Source organism: Neodiprion pinetum, chromosome 3 (assembly GCF_021155775.2).
Source record: "Neodiprion pinetum isolate iyNeoPine1 chromosome 3, iyNeoPine1.2, whole genome shotgun sequence".
Taxonomy (NCBI): domain Eukaryota; kingdom Metazoa; phylum Arthropoda; class Insecta; order Hymenoptera; family Diprionidae; genus Neodiprion; species Neodiprion pinetum.
The window spans coordinates 42,453,335-42,469,828 of record NC_060234.1 but is presented as its reverse complement, the minus strand read 5'-3'; the positions used below and the strand labels follow the sequence as shown (position 1 = coordinate 42,469,828).

The 16,494-nt window shown below is 45.4% G+C and overlaps 1 protein-coding gene across 4 annotated transcripts in view; it reads right to left on the bottom strand.

Moving 5' to 3' along the window:
- Window positions 1-16,494, bottom strand: part of dac (dachshund family transcription factor) — a 184,290-nt gene that overhangs the window by 54,146 nt on the left and 113,650 nt on the right. For all 4 annotated transcript variants that reach the window (XM_069134496.1, XM_046616829.2, XM_046616830.2 and 1 more), the window contains 3 exons: window positions 7,162-7,238; window positions 5,852-6,022; window positions 862-1,086 (listed from right to left, as the gene is read on the bottom strand). In XM_069134496.1, coding sequence (XP_068990597.1) covers window positions 862-1,086; window positions 5,852-6,022; window positions 7,162-7,238 — 473 coding nt within the window. The remainder of the gene's footprint in view (window positions 1-861; window positions 1,087-5,851; window positions 6,023-7,161; window positions 7,239-16,494) is intronic.

The window sequence follows — 16,494 nt, the reverse complement described above, 5'->3', positions numbered from 1 at the left end:
CTCGCTCATTCTCCCTTGCCTCTTGATTCGTCGTGAAATTTTTTTATCTATGCGCATTATACTGCTTGGATATATAACATAGGGAAAAACTATCTAATCAATTATACATTAGCAATCGTTCAGGTTATACTAATAAAATTCGAATCCAATTCTTTAGATACCCTGTGCACGTAAAGTACATCTGACGAGATATGCGATTTTTCATAATTGTACTCTCAAGATCTTTTATTCGTATATCTGAAATTTTTCAGAGAAATACTGTAGCAAAAGCTCAGAGAGACGTTATTCAAAAAAAAATTGTCGATCATCGACGGATACGCATAACGTCTAACTAATTGTGGTGACGACAATAGAATCTACAGATCGTGTGCCGACGTCATTAAAGTGGTCGTCGAGTCGATGGAACGCGACAGACGAGTGATCGTCAAAACGGTAAATCGGGAATAAAAGACCGGGACTTACGGCCGCCAAATTTACTAAATCCCATCTCGCACTCCACACGATATCTCGTCAATTTTCTGGTAATATATTCTGTGCAACGTAGGACTGGAAACATTCTCTGTATGATATAGCTAACAAATTTTAATAACAGTTTCGAAATGTAGCTAGAAGAGGTTAAAAAATGGTCAAAGTCCGGAGACTGGATTGGATTGGATTGGATTGAAGTGGATCGGAGCCGTAAATCATGAATGTGCGGTACAGAGCTTTCCGAATCCCGGAGAATGAATCGGCGATTAAAATAGCGGGAACTCGGATCGGGCGATATTCAGTGCCGCCTGCTAATGTGGTTTTGGGATAGTTGAAATATAATGAAATTGTGGAGAGCGCCCTCGAGGGTCTTAAGAAAGCCCTGCCACTGACCTTTCTCGTGGTTGACCTTGCGCTCCTGCCGCCGCGCGTTGTCCGCCGCGACCTCGAGGAGGCCCTGGATGTTCCTGAGGAGGGTCTCGGTGCTGGAAACCGAGGGGTCCTGCCCACCCTGCGACACGGCCACCGCCGCCGAGGCTATTTGGGAGTAATTTAAAGCTTGCGGGCTTTCGGAGCCGGGCGCTGGCAGCGGGAGGTTCTCCGGCACGTCCGAGAGATCTGGAAAATGAATAAAGGCTACATTGTACAGGTGTTGAGACGCACCGGCGATTCATCGGATCAATGAAAGACGCAGTAAACTCAGCAAAGATGGCGCACTTGAAAGGCGGGAAACGATCATGACATAACCTCTCTTTCTTTGTTTAAAGGTTACAGTTGATCTTCCGATCCGAAATCATGTATGAGCAAAATTCGAATAGGAAGTTAGAAGTGACATTCTGACAATAGAATTCATTAAAGGATTTCGAAATGCAGAAGGTCGGAGAATGTGAAATTCAAAATGTAAAAAGTATAAATTGTAGCATCGCAAAACCTGCAAATGCCAGTGTTTATACATTTTTGTATATTTCTACGTTTACTCGGACCAGGTATTCCAAATTTCAACTTTCTATATATTTCTATCCGAATAACGATATTTCTCCACATCTCTCCACTGATTCTCACGATTCTATATTTTGGCTTCTCACGTTTTCACCATTCCACATTTCGACTTGATTCTACATTTCGACTTGTCGCACATTTTAAATTTTCTGAAACTTCGATATTGTACCTATCTACTCTGCGGCCATTGTTTGACTCCCTTACACAGGAATTATAACAACGGGTCTCCGAGGAGTTTCCGGCAATCTGTTATTGCACTCAGAGGATTCAAAAGCGCACAGTAAATGTCGATGATAAATTTTATCCGTGGCCGAATACCCCCAAGGTGGGTAAGGTATATACTTAGCGAAAGTTTTATATTTAGGTAGACAGAAAAGTTATGCCGGTTTTCGTGCGTGTCTCGACGCCGTAACGTCGCGACGCCCCCTTGTTACCTATCCGCGAACATTTGATTTAACGTTATTTCAATTCGAATTAATCCAACGCTGGTAATATTTAACTTTCACCGCGGAGTGCAACATCGCCTCGGAACCCCCGATGCTCATCCCGATCTTGTACCTCGGCAGGACCATGCTCGTTTAACATGTCCTCCCGGGATATTTCGACGTCTATCTATATGTATGGCTATTCATTCATCGGCTCCCGGAGTACTAAGTGGATGTTCGTTGATGAAATGAACAATTTTCTCATCCAGCTCGAGACTAATACGCGTCACGGAATCGGAGAAAGAAATTGATGTACAGAAATACGCGCCACCTGATTTTTATTTAATTGATCGTAACCGTTAGTTTATAGCACAATTTTTATTAACGCTGCTGTAAGTGGAATCGCTGATAATTTGTCCATTAGAACCGGTCCTTTTTTACATCTTCTCTCCTTTTACATAACGATATCTTGAAGCAACTATAATTTGATCAATATGGTTGGGCAACTGTATTATTTATAGATTTGAAATACAGCTTCGAGTCGGTTCGGGGAAAGAAATCCATGACACAGGATAGCGAGCGAGAATCTGAAGGAAGGTCAAAATGATTCGTTATTGTTTAGAGAATGCTCAAAAATTTTCAAGGCTTTGCGAATGATTAATTACAGTTTGTATTAACGGTTTTACATAGCTTGACGATAATAAATAATGAACTCGAAGAACAACGATATCGATACAAGGCGGGGAATTTTTGTCAAAAAGTCATATTCAGATAATCACTCTAATGGAAATTACGTCTGGGATCATAGATTACATTGGACAGATTCCCACGTGGCTATGTAAGTCGATACTGAGGCTGGATCAATTAGAAAAATTACGAGTGACACGGTCGAGGTTAGTCTTCGAGATCCATGCGTGGATCGCCCGAGGGGCTGACTCGAGAGCGTAAGAAACCCAAGAAATGCAGTATTACGAACGGTTATGATATTGCGGGTCGAGCACACGCGCGGTGTAGAATCCCGCCGAGCGGCAAGACGGAGGAACAGAGAGAAAGAGAAAGAGAAAGAGAGAGAGAGAGAGAGAGAGAGAGAGAGAGAGAGAGAGAGAGGAATAAAGTCAGTCGTGCACGTGGACAGCGAGGAGATCCGTTTGCGCGGGGCTCGGTTTAAGTGGCTTTCATCGGATCGCCGGTGCAGCTTTATGGCCAATGATAGGTGGTTTATTGTATCGTCTTTTAATTATCAGCGCGCACCTACAGCGCCGCATTTGTTACGGGTGGTACTTAGACCGATTCCGATCCCGGAGGTCCCGCAGGATTCGCGACCCGGGACGATAACGCGCCAGTCGGCAACTTAGGGACCGGTGACACCGAGCCATTACAATTATCGGCCGAAGGACTCGTCATTTTCGCCCTTTGTCCAGCGCGCCGGCGCCTCAGACTCGCTTCACGCTTCCGCGCATGCGCGATGGGCCACCGCGGCGCCCGCGCAGTAAATGAGCAAATTATTATCGTCGTGCTGCGGTATAGCGAGAGATATTATTTCTAAGAAACTGCAGTGCGTCTCATTAAATCAGAACTGCATTCCGAACGCGTGTTCACTCCCACAAGGCTTCCCCTTGTTCGGGGGCGCGCGCGCAGCTTCCACGCTGAGCATACACGGCCCATTTCGGTATACCAAATAACCACCCAGCCACCCACCCACCCGCGGGATTTATCGGTACAACTTGATATTTAGCGAGCCATGTTACACGCGAAATAATATCGTAGCGGTAACGGTGAAACCGCACACCAAGCACTACCTGGATACCGGTCAAGGAGTCGTCGTTCATTTCGCCCGTACACAACGGGCCCAAGAATTAGTCATCGGCTTCTTCGCGGCACTAGCTTAAGGCTGAATCAAAATGATTTGAAAAAAACGACGGTTCGAGAAATTTGCTGCAACGTGATTTACGTCAATTTCAGGCGATTCGACTGGTCTTCAATTCACGAATCGAATTTGCAACCTACTTTCTATCGGAAGACGAGCTGGTCCAGCAAGTTACAAGGATGGTCTCCCTCCTCCCACCCACTGTTAGCAGTTCCCTTGTTCTCAAGAGAACGCGGCGACATGTTACAAACCTCATTAAAACGGAACTGCAGCCAGAATCTTTTATTTTCAGGGTTATTGGAGGTACGTATAGCCAGTGCGCGAAAGAATGTTGTCTTATTTTCGTTGTTGTATAATAACCGTGTTCAGATCCTGGGATCGGAGTATGAAATTTGGACGATGTTTAAAAACTGAGACGATTCTAATACCTCTTTTTCGTCATTTTTTATTTGCTTTCGGTTCCTCAGGTGAAAAAGGAGGATCGTTCATGCAGACTCGCCTCGACTTTGATCCGTCTTTAATTGGGCAGAACCGCGTTCCAATTAACGCGTCCCATATGAGCGACAATCGAGGAATCGATTGGAAATCAATGCGATTATAACGCTTGGACGCGTCGAGGTGTGAGGCCGAATCGTGAAGAGGATAGGATAGTTGTCGTGTTCAAAAGTTGAGATCCCTATCCCGCGTCCCTTATCTTTCGTTATTAAAATGAAACTAAATATACCGTAGATCTGCCTCTAATGATCTCACAATCCCTCGGAACCTAAGCGAGACTTCAGTGGTTCTTAGATCGTATTATTCCATCGCCCCAGAATCCGAGTCAACTATTCGGCGCAAAGTTGCAGGCGAAACGGACCAATCTTTTCACGATGATCCCAATGCGAGTAGAGGAAGAGACGCACAGGGGGTTGAAAGTCGCTTCGCGGAGGCCGAGAGAGGATCGGAATCGAACGATTTCGAAATATTTTGACAACCGCTGGACCGGGATGTCAGACGTGTTTCTTCGAGCGAAGAACGTGAATGAATCCCAGAACGTCTGGGGCCCCCGATGATCGATGAGAGGTGAGGTACCTCTGACCCACCACCACTAAGCCGTAGGTACACGAGCCTCGAAGACCGCAGCAGCGCAACACTCGGACCGATATAATTATTTTCCATTTGCATATATGCAACGAAATCAGTTCCCTTCGGCTCAGACTTCTGCCTTGTGAGGGGTAAATTAGGCACCCCCTGTCTGCACGCTGCACTAATACTCTCCAAGACACTTCGCCGGAGGAAGATGAAGAACAATCGACGGCTGGTCCCACGTGACGTACTCGAGAAATTGAGCTACCAAGTGCGCATGCGCAGAGTTTCTTGTGTTTAGATAGGCTGGCCAACTCACTGATCTCTGTACTAACTGGGTGGGTTGACTAGCGTCCTCGACCTGAATCGATTAGAAGCAGACGAAATCGACACCAGCGCTTCAATAGCCTCAATGAAACTAACGAGTCGCGTGGTTCGCTGTGTATGTCATTGGTTAAAGTGACAGAACCATGTGACTAGCTCTGGTTCTACAAGCACAGGAGTCAGCCATCCAGTTAGTATAGTGATCAGTGGGCCAACTGTGTCTGGTTTTTCCCCGGCGCGAACTTTCAACACTTGAAATCGTTTTGAGGTATGAGCAGACTCGACTTCAGACCCGTCACATTTTGGACATCTCAAATTCTCGGTACAACATAACCTCGAGATGCCTACGGATTTTCAGAGTATCAGACCTCCGGGTCACGGGTTCTGCTGGAACTTCTAGGCGTGTTTTTTTTTTTGCCCTAAAATACGAAGCCTCTGATGAGTAGTTTCATCTATCGGGCCGCTCGTTACTATAAGCCTGAAATCGACTACAGGAGCAGAGTAACGAGTGAAATGCCATTACCAACGTAACCTGTTGTACATTTTGCGAGTTGGTCAACCTGAGAAGCAGACGGTAAACTGAATCGTCAATTACGGAATCGATGCGCCGACTTTTTGGATCTGCAGGATCGCTTCTTTTCGTCACAGAGGAACGGGCTTTCCCAGCTGACCGGAAGGTGTAAATATTGAGGGATGAACTTACCCTCGTCCTTGACGTTATCGTCCTCGAGATCGTCGGACAAGTTGTCCTCGTCGTCCTCGTCGTCCTGCGAACGATGAGAGGCGCCGGCCTCGCTGCCGGATTGTTCGCCGACGCTGCCGCTGCCGGCGGTTTTGGACAAGTTGAGGACCGGACTGTGTCCGTTCGAGGAGCCTGAAACAAAGCGAGAAGAAGACGGGTTGAGTCCGGGGCTTTCCTGCGGCGCCGGATGAAGGCGGTCGAGTTTCCCCGAATGCTGCAGCATGAGGGACCCGGCTGACAAGTTGATGGATTTTATTTGCCTTCGCGGATCCCCATTTAGAGTGGAACAAGCCAACTATCCACTTTCCGAGTCGGCCGCGTCCGTATTTGATATCCTAGCATTTTAATCCTGACGTGGATGGATTCTGTTTGGGCAGCGAATGAGCCACTCGACCGAGCATCGACGGCCCTTCGCGGGGGGATTCCCTCCTCGCTAAACGGACTCGGGTCCCCCTAACCCCCCGAAAACGCAAACGGATCCCGAAGGCGCGGCACGCGGACACGAATCCGTACTTGTAGCTGCAATAAAGTCTGCGCCGCTGGCCCGTCAGCCCCCCCTTTCCACCCCCCCCCCCCCCCCCAGTTTCTGCCTCATGCCTCGTCCGTGAAATGCTTTAATCGCACCAGCTTTGCCCCGGAATGAATTTATCTTGGCCTTCCAACGCCGGAGATAAAGGGTTCGTGCGGCTAGACAGATTAAAATATTAAGGGGAATTGGGGAAAAAAAAAATAAATAAAGTAAAACCCTTGCGGGCGGTCATCGCGACCCGACTCGAACGGTCTGAAACACGATATCGAACCTAATCTCTGCGCGGGGCTAAACGATCGGCTGTAACTACTTGCGCTGAAAATTGAAAGAAAAAACAATACCGCGTGATCCTCGTCCGCATGATGAAAAAGCAAAAGAAGAAAAAAGGAAAAACAGTGAAAAGAAAAAACTCGAATTATATCTAGACCGTGTGTTTTGAATTGACGAACCGGAATGATCCCGATGAAAAGATTTGTAGAGTTAAATCACGAGCTGTGACGGATAGGTGTGGAGGAAGGCCAAGTGACGATTGCTAATAAGTATGCGGCTCGCGTTTTACGAGTCTAATAAAGGTAATTGAAATCGATTTTTACTCCGGTTCAATTAAGATCCAGATGGTAATCGAATCCAGCGTGGATTTATCGCGCTTTCCGATCTTGACCTTAGGATGAGACTGCAGGATCGAGCTTTTGTTAACACCCGCGAAGCTGCCGCCGTCTCGAATGGTAATTCGTACACTCACCGTTGTGGGAACTGAGGTCACGGGGTTTGTGGTCCAGTGCCAGAGCCCGCTCCGCGTCTCCTCTCTCCTCTCTCAGTCTGTAACAAGAAGAAGAAGAAACTCGGATCAGCGAGGAAAGAGTGATCAGCTTCAGGGGCGAAAATGGAAGTTGGACGAAGCTGAAGCCAGTCGATTTCAGACTGCGGGATAAAAACTGTAGTAACGGTGAACATCCTCGAAACGGAGGCTGTCAAACTTCGCGGCAATGTTCCTCGTTAAAAATGCGTTATATATAAGCCTTCCAGGCGTTTCGTGTATTATACTTTTCTTATTATTATTTTTTACGATTCTCAACATAGCTGGGAAACTTTTAATTTCACTTTTTATACCGTTTGCGCCTTTAGCCCGGAGGCATTTACCGCGCGTAATAACGTATCTCATTGCGCCGCTTCAAGAAACAGTCCGCACGTAAAGACTTTCCGTTTCCGACTGCTCTCAGCGGAAAGATTTTCCCGGTCCAACGAGAAGCTGAAGTTGACACTCTTAAATTTGAATGCACAGATGATGAAAAAAAAAAGGAATAAAGAAAAAATTGAAATTAATTTTGAAATGACCGGAACGAGGGGATGAATAAATAAATGAAATTGTTCTCTCACTCTGTGTTGCATATAGAATGCAGGGTGGGCGGCTGAACGACGCCTTAAACATTTTTTCCGAGCAAATTACTCCCGAGGGTACGCATCGGGAAGTTCTTTTACCACTGCTTCGCACCTCGAATCGAACCGCGGTCCATTAAGTATAAAGTTAATATCATTACGCTATATAATATCGGGCGCATCTGGGAGCCGCGAGGAGCACTTTGCTAAACGCCGCCGACTCGACTCGACTCGTCCTACTCCCCCTCTTATGTGGCGCGGTTTTCGCGGAGGCATCTTTCCTCCACCCCGCTTATAATGCTTTAATTTTTTAATGAGAAAATGCTTTTAAAGAGCCAGAGAGAAATATTATCCGTCGAGCAATAGGTACCGTCGTCCCTATTTGCGAGCTTCCGAGCCCTTCTCTATTCCCTTCCGAAAGCTCGGCTCTGGCTTCGCGGAAAAAGAAGAAGCCGCGCGGTCTCAGCTTTTGTACTGAACTTTTTTCGCACTCTCGAAAGCCTAGGAATCCTCGAACCCGTTCGATCGTTTCAGTTGCACAATTTTATCAAATTGTAACTGACATCTCTGCAACTTGCACTGTAAAAAATTGACGGTGTTAAAATTGAATACGGTGTGGACTAAACTGTAGAACAATTTTCACTGTCAATTCAGAACTTGAACGTCGAATAGTGTTAGGTTGACATGAAACAGTGTTGGATTGATACCAAAAAATATTCTATAAAAGTCCGCGACGAATTTTTTTTTACATCGTGTGTTGTTCCAATCTTTATCGGAATGTGGATTGAGATGCTGTTTCATCTGAGCTCAAAACCATTGGCGCAAAAGCGTTGTTTCACAAGTTGAGACTCAGTTAGTCTTAAAGACTCGAACCTGCACGCGTTCAAAAATATATCTGCAACTGCTCATCTGCCGTCGGCGAAAGGGTTCGTGTTCATTGAAGATTATGTATCAGTGGCATCGTTCCCCCCGCGTTTCGAGCCAGCACCAGATATCATAACGACTTAATTTTGGTGATAATTAAATTTTAATTGGAAATTCGAGTTGATTAAGACGGGCGACGGGTATCTAGCGTCTATATCCACGTATACAATGTCCCTCCCACTCTCCCTCTCTCTCCCTCTCTCTCCTACCCGGCGTTCGAGTCGCTCCGAGACATCGCAAGGTTGCAATAACCAGCGACGAACGTCGCAGGGTTATTAAATTTGTAATTAGTTGAATATTACGTCGAGCGTCGCGGCGCTGCTGCTGCTGCTGCTGCTGCTGTTGCTGCCGCTTCTGCTGCTTCTGCTTCTCTTGCTGCCGCTGCAGCTACGGGACGACGGTGTTAATATGTTACGGATTTCATTAGGTACGTACGTACCTATCACTTCGTATGCGGCCCTCATACCGTGTTACATGTATGCGAATAAATTAGTTACTTCAAACCCGGGGCAAAACTTCCGCAACGTCGTATCGCATTTAGGATTCTACTGTGGGAAACTGCAGGAACTCGTCGATACTTCGAAATATCATTCGCCAACTTGTCAAGGTGAAAAATTCTCGAGATTGAAACGTGGCAAAGTAAAAAATTAAGAAGTCTCGTTGAAGAAGATCTACAAATTTCATACGTATATATCGTAAATGAATCGTGTATCCACAGATTGTTTGAAATAGATTTCAGATCGGTAACGATAATACATTATTGTTTTTTTGCTGAATCACGAGTTGGTCGTCTATCAATTATAACGATTGTACATAACGGATTGATTTTCTCACCAACTGACAAGATGGAGAAAAGAAAAATCTGTCTACGTCTGTTCGTATAGAAAATTCATTTGCGAATAAAATTAGCTCTTTTGCACCGGAATCGGACTAATGGAATATTTATATATTCCGGTATGATTCGTTTACGATGTTGTTAATAACAAGGCGTTTCACGGTTAAAGATTATTGTTTAAATAATCACTACCCGTCTCGCAGGAGCGTTTCTGATCGAGATTCCACGATAGCAATTTCGGATCCTTTTTTCAATCACATTTTTCACCCGACTGTACTCGCTAGGCATTCTTGAGGGATGATCGAAGCTGATCGATTATGAGGCGGTGCGATATCAGCACCGGGGACAAACGGCTGCATCGATATGCAGGCGGGCGTTTTGGCCTCGGAAATCAAACGCATCGTCCGCATAGCGCGAGATAATGACAACAATGGTTGTAATTTCGGAGTAACAAAGGGAGTCGCGATAGGGTGGGAGGGAGGGAGGGAGGGAATATGCGGAAACGGACGCGCGGGGTATGCGCCAATTTAAACACGCCAACGCGAATTTGCGGCAACGGTTTACAGCGAAGTAGATTTTTCCGTGTCGCTAATACAAAGCCATACCGCATCCGGAATCGTAGAACCGTATCGTTACGCCATATGCAGGAGTAAGTGGGTGGTTAGTGTTTTCGAGTCTAACGCTTAATCACAGACGAACGTTGCCATTGGCAGGCACCACCCCTGGATCCCTTCAGGGAATTTCTCTCTCACTCGGCGAAAATTTTCCACGGCATATTGCAGGTCTGTATACGACGATCAATCCGCCGGAGTCAGTTTTCATACACGAAATTCGATTTGCCGATACAAACGTCTGGCCCAATTTTCCTCCTCGGCTTCGGAATGGCATCATCCCCCTATCCTTACACGATCCTTAATCCTATGCAGCTCGATTCGCGTCTCAATCGCTCTCCGCGATTCTCGATTATGCGTGTATATGTATTAGTCAAGCCCATAAAATCGACTTTTTTTTTCTCTCTCTCTCAAAGTCACATGTTTAACAGTTGTTGGAAGTTGAAGCCGGTAGTATTAATATTTAGTGGTTTCTGAACGCAGTTTTCCATTTTCTATTTGATTAACGTTACAGAATAATTTTTTGGTTACTTCTGAATTATGTAGCTCAGTAACCAGGCAATGGATATGAATGTCCGATATATATTTTTGTAGAGAATTTAATGCGCTATAGAAAAAGGTCTCCTATAATTTCCTGATAACTAAACTCTTTCCACAGTTATTCAAGGTTAAAATCGAAATCATGTAGGAACATTTTTTTTCGAAAATACTAGACTAATGACAAAATATTGTGATTTTTTATTTTTTATAAAGAATTTCAACCGCTATAAAATCATTTCACTCGATCAATTTTAAACTTGAGCAAATTTATTTTTTGATAATAAAAAACGATGCCTTCAAAGTGGAATCACATATATTACGTATTATTACTTGTGATAATTAAAAAATAAATTTGCTCAAGTTGAAATCCAATGAAATGAAATGATTTCTATATCTGTAGACTCCCAACGAGTCCGTCTCATCGGTACCATCAATCTTTTTTCACTCCAAAGTTCAACATCTGACATTCGAAAGACTTTGAAGAGACTCGTCGAATTCTCTGCATTGTTCATGAGTGAGAGACACCATAAGTATCTATCTTTCGAAATCTTATCACGCAAATAATATCCTTGAAGTGACCCGACGCATGAAACTACAGATTTTCGCTGAACTGTAAAAACGTTTAATCTTTTTGACCTGTCGAAATTTTTTCTGTATCTTCATCGTGCCGAACGAAGTGAGAATCTGTTGCAGCGCACAATGTCCAAGTTTACCTATATCGTGCTGAATTTGAAGTACCTTTTCAATCACCCCTCAGAGCGGTTATTAAAAGAGAGAGAGAGAGAGAGGAAAAAAAAATGTTAATATCCCCGTGTTTTTGCAACGAAGAGTGTAAAAGCTGGACTCTCTGTATACATCAGTCGACTGACGGTAGTTTCGAGGGAGGAATGGAATGAAAGGGCGGGATGAGGAGAGGAGAAAAGGGAGATTCCGCTCTCTCTCCCTGCAGGCGCAAAACGAGGAGAGTGATAAATGACGCGAGGCACACGCTATTGAGATTAATTTCGTTTCTATCTCCCGATGTTGTCTCGAATCTTTCATTCAATATTTCAGACTCGGGACGGAGACGGTTCCGCTCCATGTATACCTATAACGTACAGATGTAATGGAAGGCGTCTCTCCTTCGGGAAGATGACGCGGCAGCTAATATTTCCATCTTCGCCGTCAGAGACGCGCTTCTCTCTCTCTCTTTTTCTCTCTCTATCATCGGTTGCTTAATAGAGACGCGCGACGGCGGAAGATAAAGCCGAAGCCTCGAACAGATCGGCGAGCAGATTAATTAATTGCAATACGCGAAGGATTTCAACCCTCGATTTCAAGTTCCGTTGTTCGGTCTCGTTGTTGCTGTTGTTGTCGTTGTCGTTATTTTTATACCTCAGTGCAACGTGGCCGAGAAATTCAAATTTTTACCGTGCAGCGGGTGAAAAGACGGAGTCTCGCGCTCCCTAAACAAGCGGAGTAGGTTGGATAATTAGGCGTCGATCCCCCCCGTTTGGGGGAACCCCTCCGGGGAACCCCGGAACCCGCGGAACCCCCGCCGACAGGAAATGAGACGGGGGCGAGTGGATATTCTATCCGCTCCGTACATAAACGGGCGCTCCGATCTGCGTAACTCGGTGCAGCAGTCTGCAGATTAAACGAGATTCTCGTACAGAGATAAGCGGAGTTTACGTCCGAGAAGGACAGTCGTTTAATTAGATGACAGAGATTTCCCTTCTAATGCTGATTGAACTAAATTGTCCCGGAAGCTGCGTACAATGCGCGATAGTCGTCGATCTCTCGCGCCTCGTGCTTCCCACCTTCCGCTCTCCGGGTGTCTGCGGAGGGAAAGAAGCGGAGAGAGAAAATGGAAGGAGGAGACAGGGACGGATAACGTCTTGTTAGGCAAATGACTGTTTCGAATTGGCGCTTGGACGCCATGCGAGCGCTTTTCTTGGCGCTCAAGGTGTTTTAAGCTTGGTGTCACGTGACCGATTTGAAAGCGTTTACGAGAAACGATCTAATTAAGTCGCGAAACTTTGAATCGATTTGAAATTTCAGCTAAGGCTGAATAAACGTCGTCATCCTTGAGCGGATGCTAGGCTCGATTTCGATGTCTCCGATTGTAAATATCTAAATCTACGGATTTGATAAATCTATATCCACATGCGAAATGCAATTCGGAAGGTGAAAAAGATTCCTAAACATTTTGGTCTTACCTGTGCAAAGGTACAGAAATGGCTACGAAATCGTGATAAGTGTCGAGTAAATTGCGTCGATGATTCGGATAACGCCTCGTTATGTTATACAACGAAAAAATCGCCTCGGCTCGAAACCGGAGAAATATACGCTGCACAGACTGTTCAATTTCAGGTCGTGAAATTAATGCACGACTCGAGACACACTTGGTACGCCATTAAAGCTGCACGAAGGTGATCGCGAGTGTCGGAGAAACGCGAGCTCCGTTTTTTTTACGGCTACCCTTGATTGCGTCTACTTGCGATTTCATTCGCGTGCAGAATCGGGTATCCTCTTTTTTTTTGTTTTTCCATTTATTTTGTTTTTTTAACCGAAGTACGGTTGACCGTAATCGACTCATCCCGCAGGATACGCTAACAAGGGTCGATTACTTGAAAAATATAATTTTCATTCAATAATTATTATTAACAAGAATCGTTTAGAATGAAGACATTGATTTTTTTGATTTTTTCCAATTTCACTTCCATAATCGTGCGAAGTTTGTTTGTTTCGACGCATTTTAACTCGACTGGACGTCCAATGGATCTTTCGATTTGATGTAAACCGCGGTTATGGATAGGATAGCGAAGAGATCAAAAGACACGCATACCGTGTATATCCCAGCTTTCGATCGTTCACAAGTGTGCATCCCCCCCGTTGCGGTGGTCGCCGTATTTTTCAATTTCATGAAAGGATGAAGAGGAGAGAAAGAAAAAGAATGTCGCGATAAAAATCTCCCCCTGAGAACGGGCGAGGAAAGCCCGAGCGAAAGAAACATTTGTACATAAATTTGGAAATTATTACCCTCGGCGGGGCGGAGGGGGAAACATATGCGGGGGGAAGGGGAGAGGAGAGAGATAACAGACGGACCCTCCCACGAGTTTTGCCGAAAACGCGTCCCGCGGGGATAAATCAGCATCAGCTAATAATAAAAATCACTTTCCAGCATTGTGGCGGAACCGCCGTATGATTCGATTATGGGGTTATCGACAGTCGTTACGGGGCTTATCGCCGTCGCCGAGTCCTCTGCACTCCCAGGATCCGGGGATCACCCGGAATCCGATCCGCCCTTCCATTCCCCAGCGGGTTTTTACTCCGCTTTCACCACCGCCAAAAACCTGAAAGCTATATTCTCCTATTCTATCTTTATCCCTAGCGATCGGCGGAAAGAGATCTCGGATACCGACTTTCGACTCTGCCTCCTCCTCTCTCGTTTTTGCGGCTCGTTACCTTCGACCTTGCACTGCAACAGTCGATCTTGTTACATTTAGTTACGCGACTCGGCATCGATCGTATCGATCAGAGGCTGGTTTTTGTCTCAATGCTTCTCATTCGTTTCATATTTACAGTTCATCAAATTATCAGATTCGTCGTATTTGTAAAAATGGAAAAACAGAAGCTACTGGAATTACGAATAAAACTCAGGTATCCATGATCGGTTTCAGATTGCTTCGAAGCGGTTAAAGAAATCCAGCAGTCGCTGTAGATTTGTTCGATTTCAATTTACGATGGCAACATTTATTCGGGAAGATTGTTATCTACAAATTCGCTGAAACACTAATCGTTTCTCATCCTCTCAACGTCGTTAAGTATTCAATGTTACGACGAAAAGCAACCAGCCTCTGCCAAAAGCTCTGCTTTTTCTGTCTACCGTACCGGTGTAGACGAATAATTGAAACCACGTCGCCACGAGTCTTCGAACTTCGATCTCCATCTGTCATATCCGAGTCTGGTTGTTCCGATCGATGAGGCAGCGCCGGCAGGCAAAAGGCAAATAAACCCACCCCGGCGGGTCATAGATTAAAGAAAAATACGAGAGCTACTAGGCGGGAATAAGCTTTTTTATTATTGTACACAAATTTCAGGGACGCAGGGGTTGCAGGTTGACTCGCGTGAAATGATCGAGAGGATCGGCCGATGCAGTTGGTATCGGATGAAGCTGAACCTGCGGGGCGCAGAAAGGAAGAAGGCGAGATGTGCGAGCGGTTGAAGTTATATCGAGGAAGAGAACGCGAGGCGGCGATAAAAGGAAAGCGTCGCTCCGCGAGAGAAGAAGAAGAGCGCGGCAGCATTCAATTTTGACTATTCAATTTTCCAGAAAAATACCACTTTGCGAACCCTCAAGCGAACCATCCGAACTCATCCGAACCCATCGGAATATTATCAGAGAATTCATACGTCGATCGGTTGGGGCGAGGGAAAAAAGAATAAGTTCGATCAGTCAGAGGGTGGCAGTTACCGTTTCGGTTATGGGTTTCGGAAGCCTCGTCGACTCCTATTCTTGCGCAAAACTGATAAGGAACGGGGACGCCAAAATCCAACGCGTTCCTGCGAAATATCAGCATGGGAATAAAAACGAGCGCTCTCCTCCTCGCCGTGTGCTTTCGCACTTTCGATCGGGGGATGAGCGAGCGCTGAGTCGGGGAGGTTTCGGTTAATTTCTAACCCTTCGCCTCGTCTCTGCAGACTGCATGTTTCGATCCCGCCGGCCTGCCGAGCGAGCGAGCGAGTGTATTAAGCGACACTCAAAATTACAAATAGCAAATTGCAATTTGATTCCCCGAGGCAGGGAGCAATTTATCATCGGAGTCGACGAATCGGTGACAGCAGCTCCTCGGAGCTCAATTATCGCCTCGAAATTCCACGCCGATTCACACGCGGAGTTCGGAGCGAGTTGGAATTTCCCACGGAATCGCAACTTCGCTGTAAAAAATCGAGATGGGGACTATTGTGGAACAATTTTTGTGGTCAATTCAAAACTTGAACGTCAGATAGTGTCAGATTGACATAAAATGTAGTGTCAGCCTTACACCAAGAAATATTCTCTAGAAATTCGCGGTGCATTTTTTTTTTTCTTTTCAACAATGTTCAAACCCTTCACTGTTTCAAAACAATCAATTTTTCCAGCACATTTTTTAGGAGGTTCAGTGTTTGGCTGCTAATTATTACACCGATCAATCAGATGATTCCTTCCGGACTGAACGAAAAATGTAATCGAAATTGAGATATTTAAGAGATTTGACTCTGACTTGATGAAACGATGATAACTGTTTCACGATTTTATCAAAATAATGAACCGTGTTCTGGGTATAAAACGAAATATAGATGCATGATTCGAATGCACAGTAATAGAAGTCATTTTGCAATCTTTAAAAAATGATGTTCCCCCCAATGACAACGGAATCTTTCGGATTGCGGTACGTAAAAATTTTTCGTACGTAGTAAGAGACTAATTGTAAAATGTGTCATTATTTCTAACGTAAGATTGCGGAGTGATGTGTATCCTTGAATTTACCTACCGACGGTAAAACAGTTCGATTTGCCGAAATGTCGGATTTTCAGTGTTTCCGATCATCGTCAGCCGCAGGACCGTTCCTCGAGAATTTATTCTTCTCGCGGTAATCCGCAATCAAAGACGAGTCGTGGAAGCTGGAGCGGCGGATCACCGAGTGCTCATCGTTGGTCGGTCCCGAACAAACAGGCGCGGGGAAAGGAAAGGCGGATCCCTGACTGAGCCGTATCGATCGGTGACTTTAAAATTCAAAGAGGCCGACAATAGCTTTCCCGCACT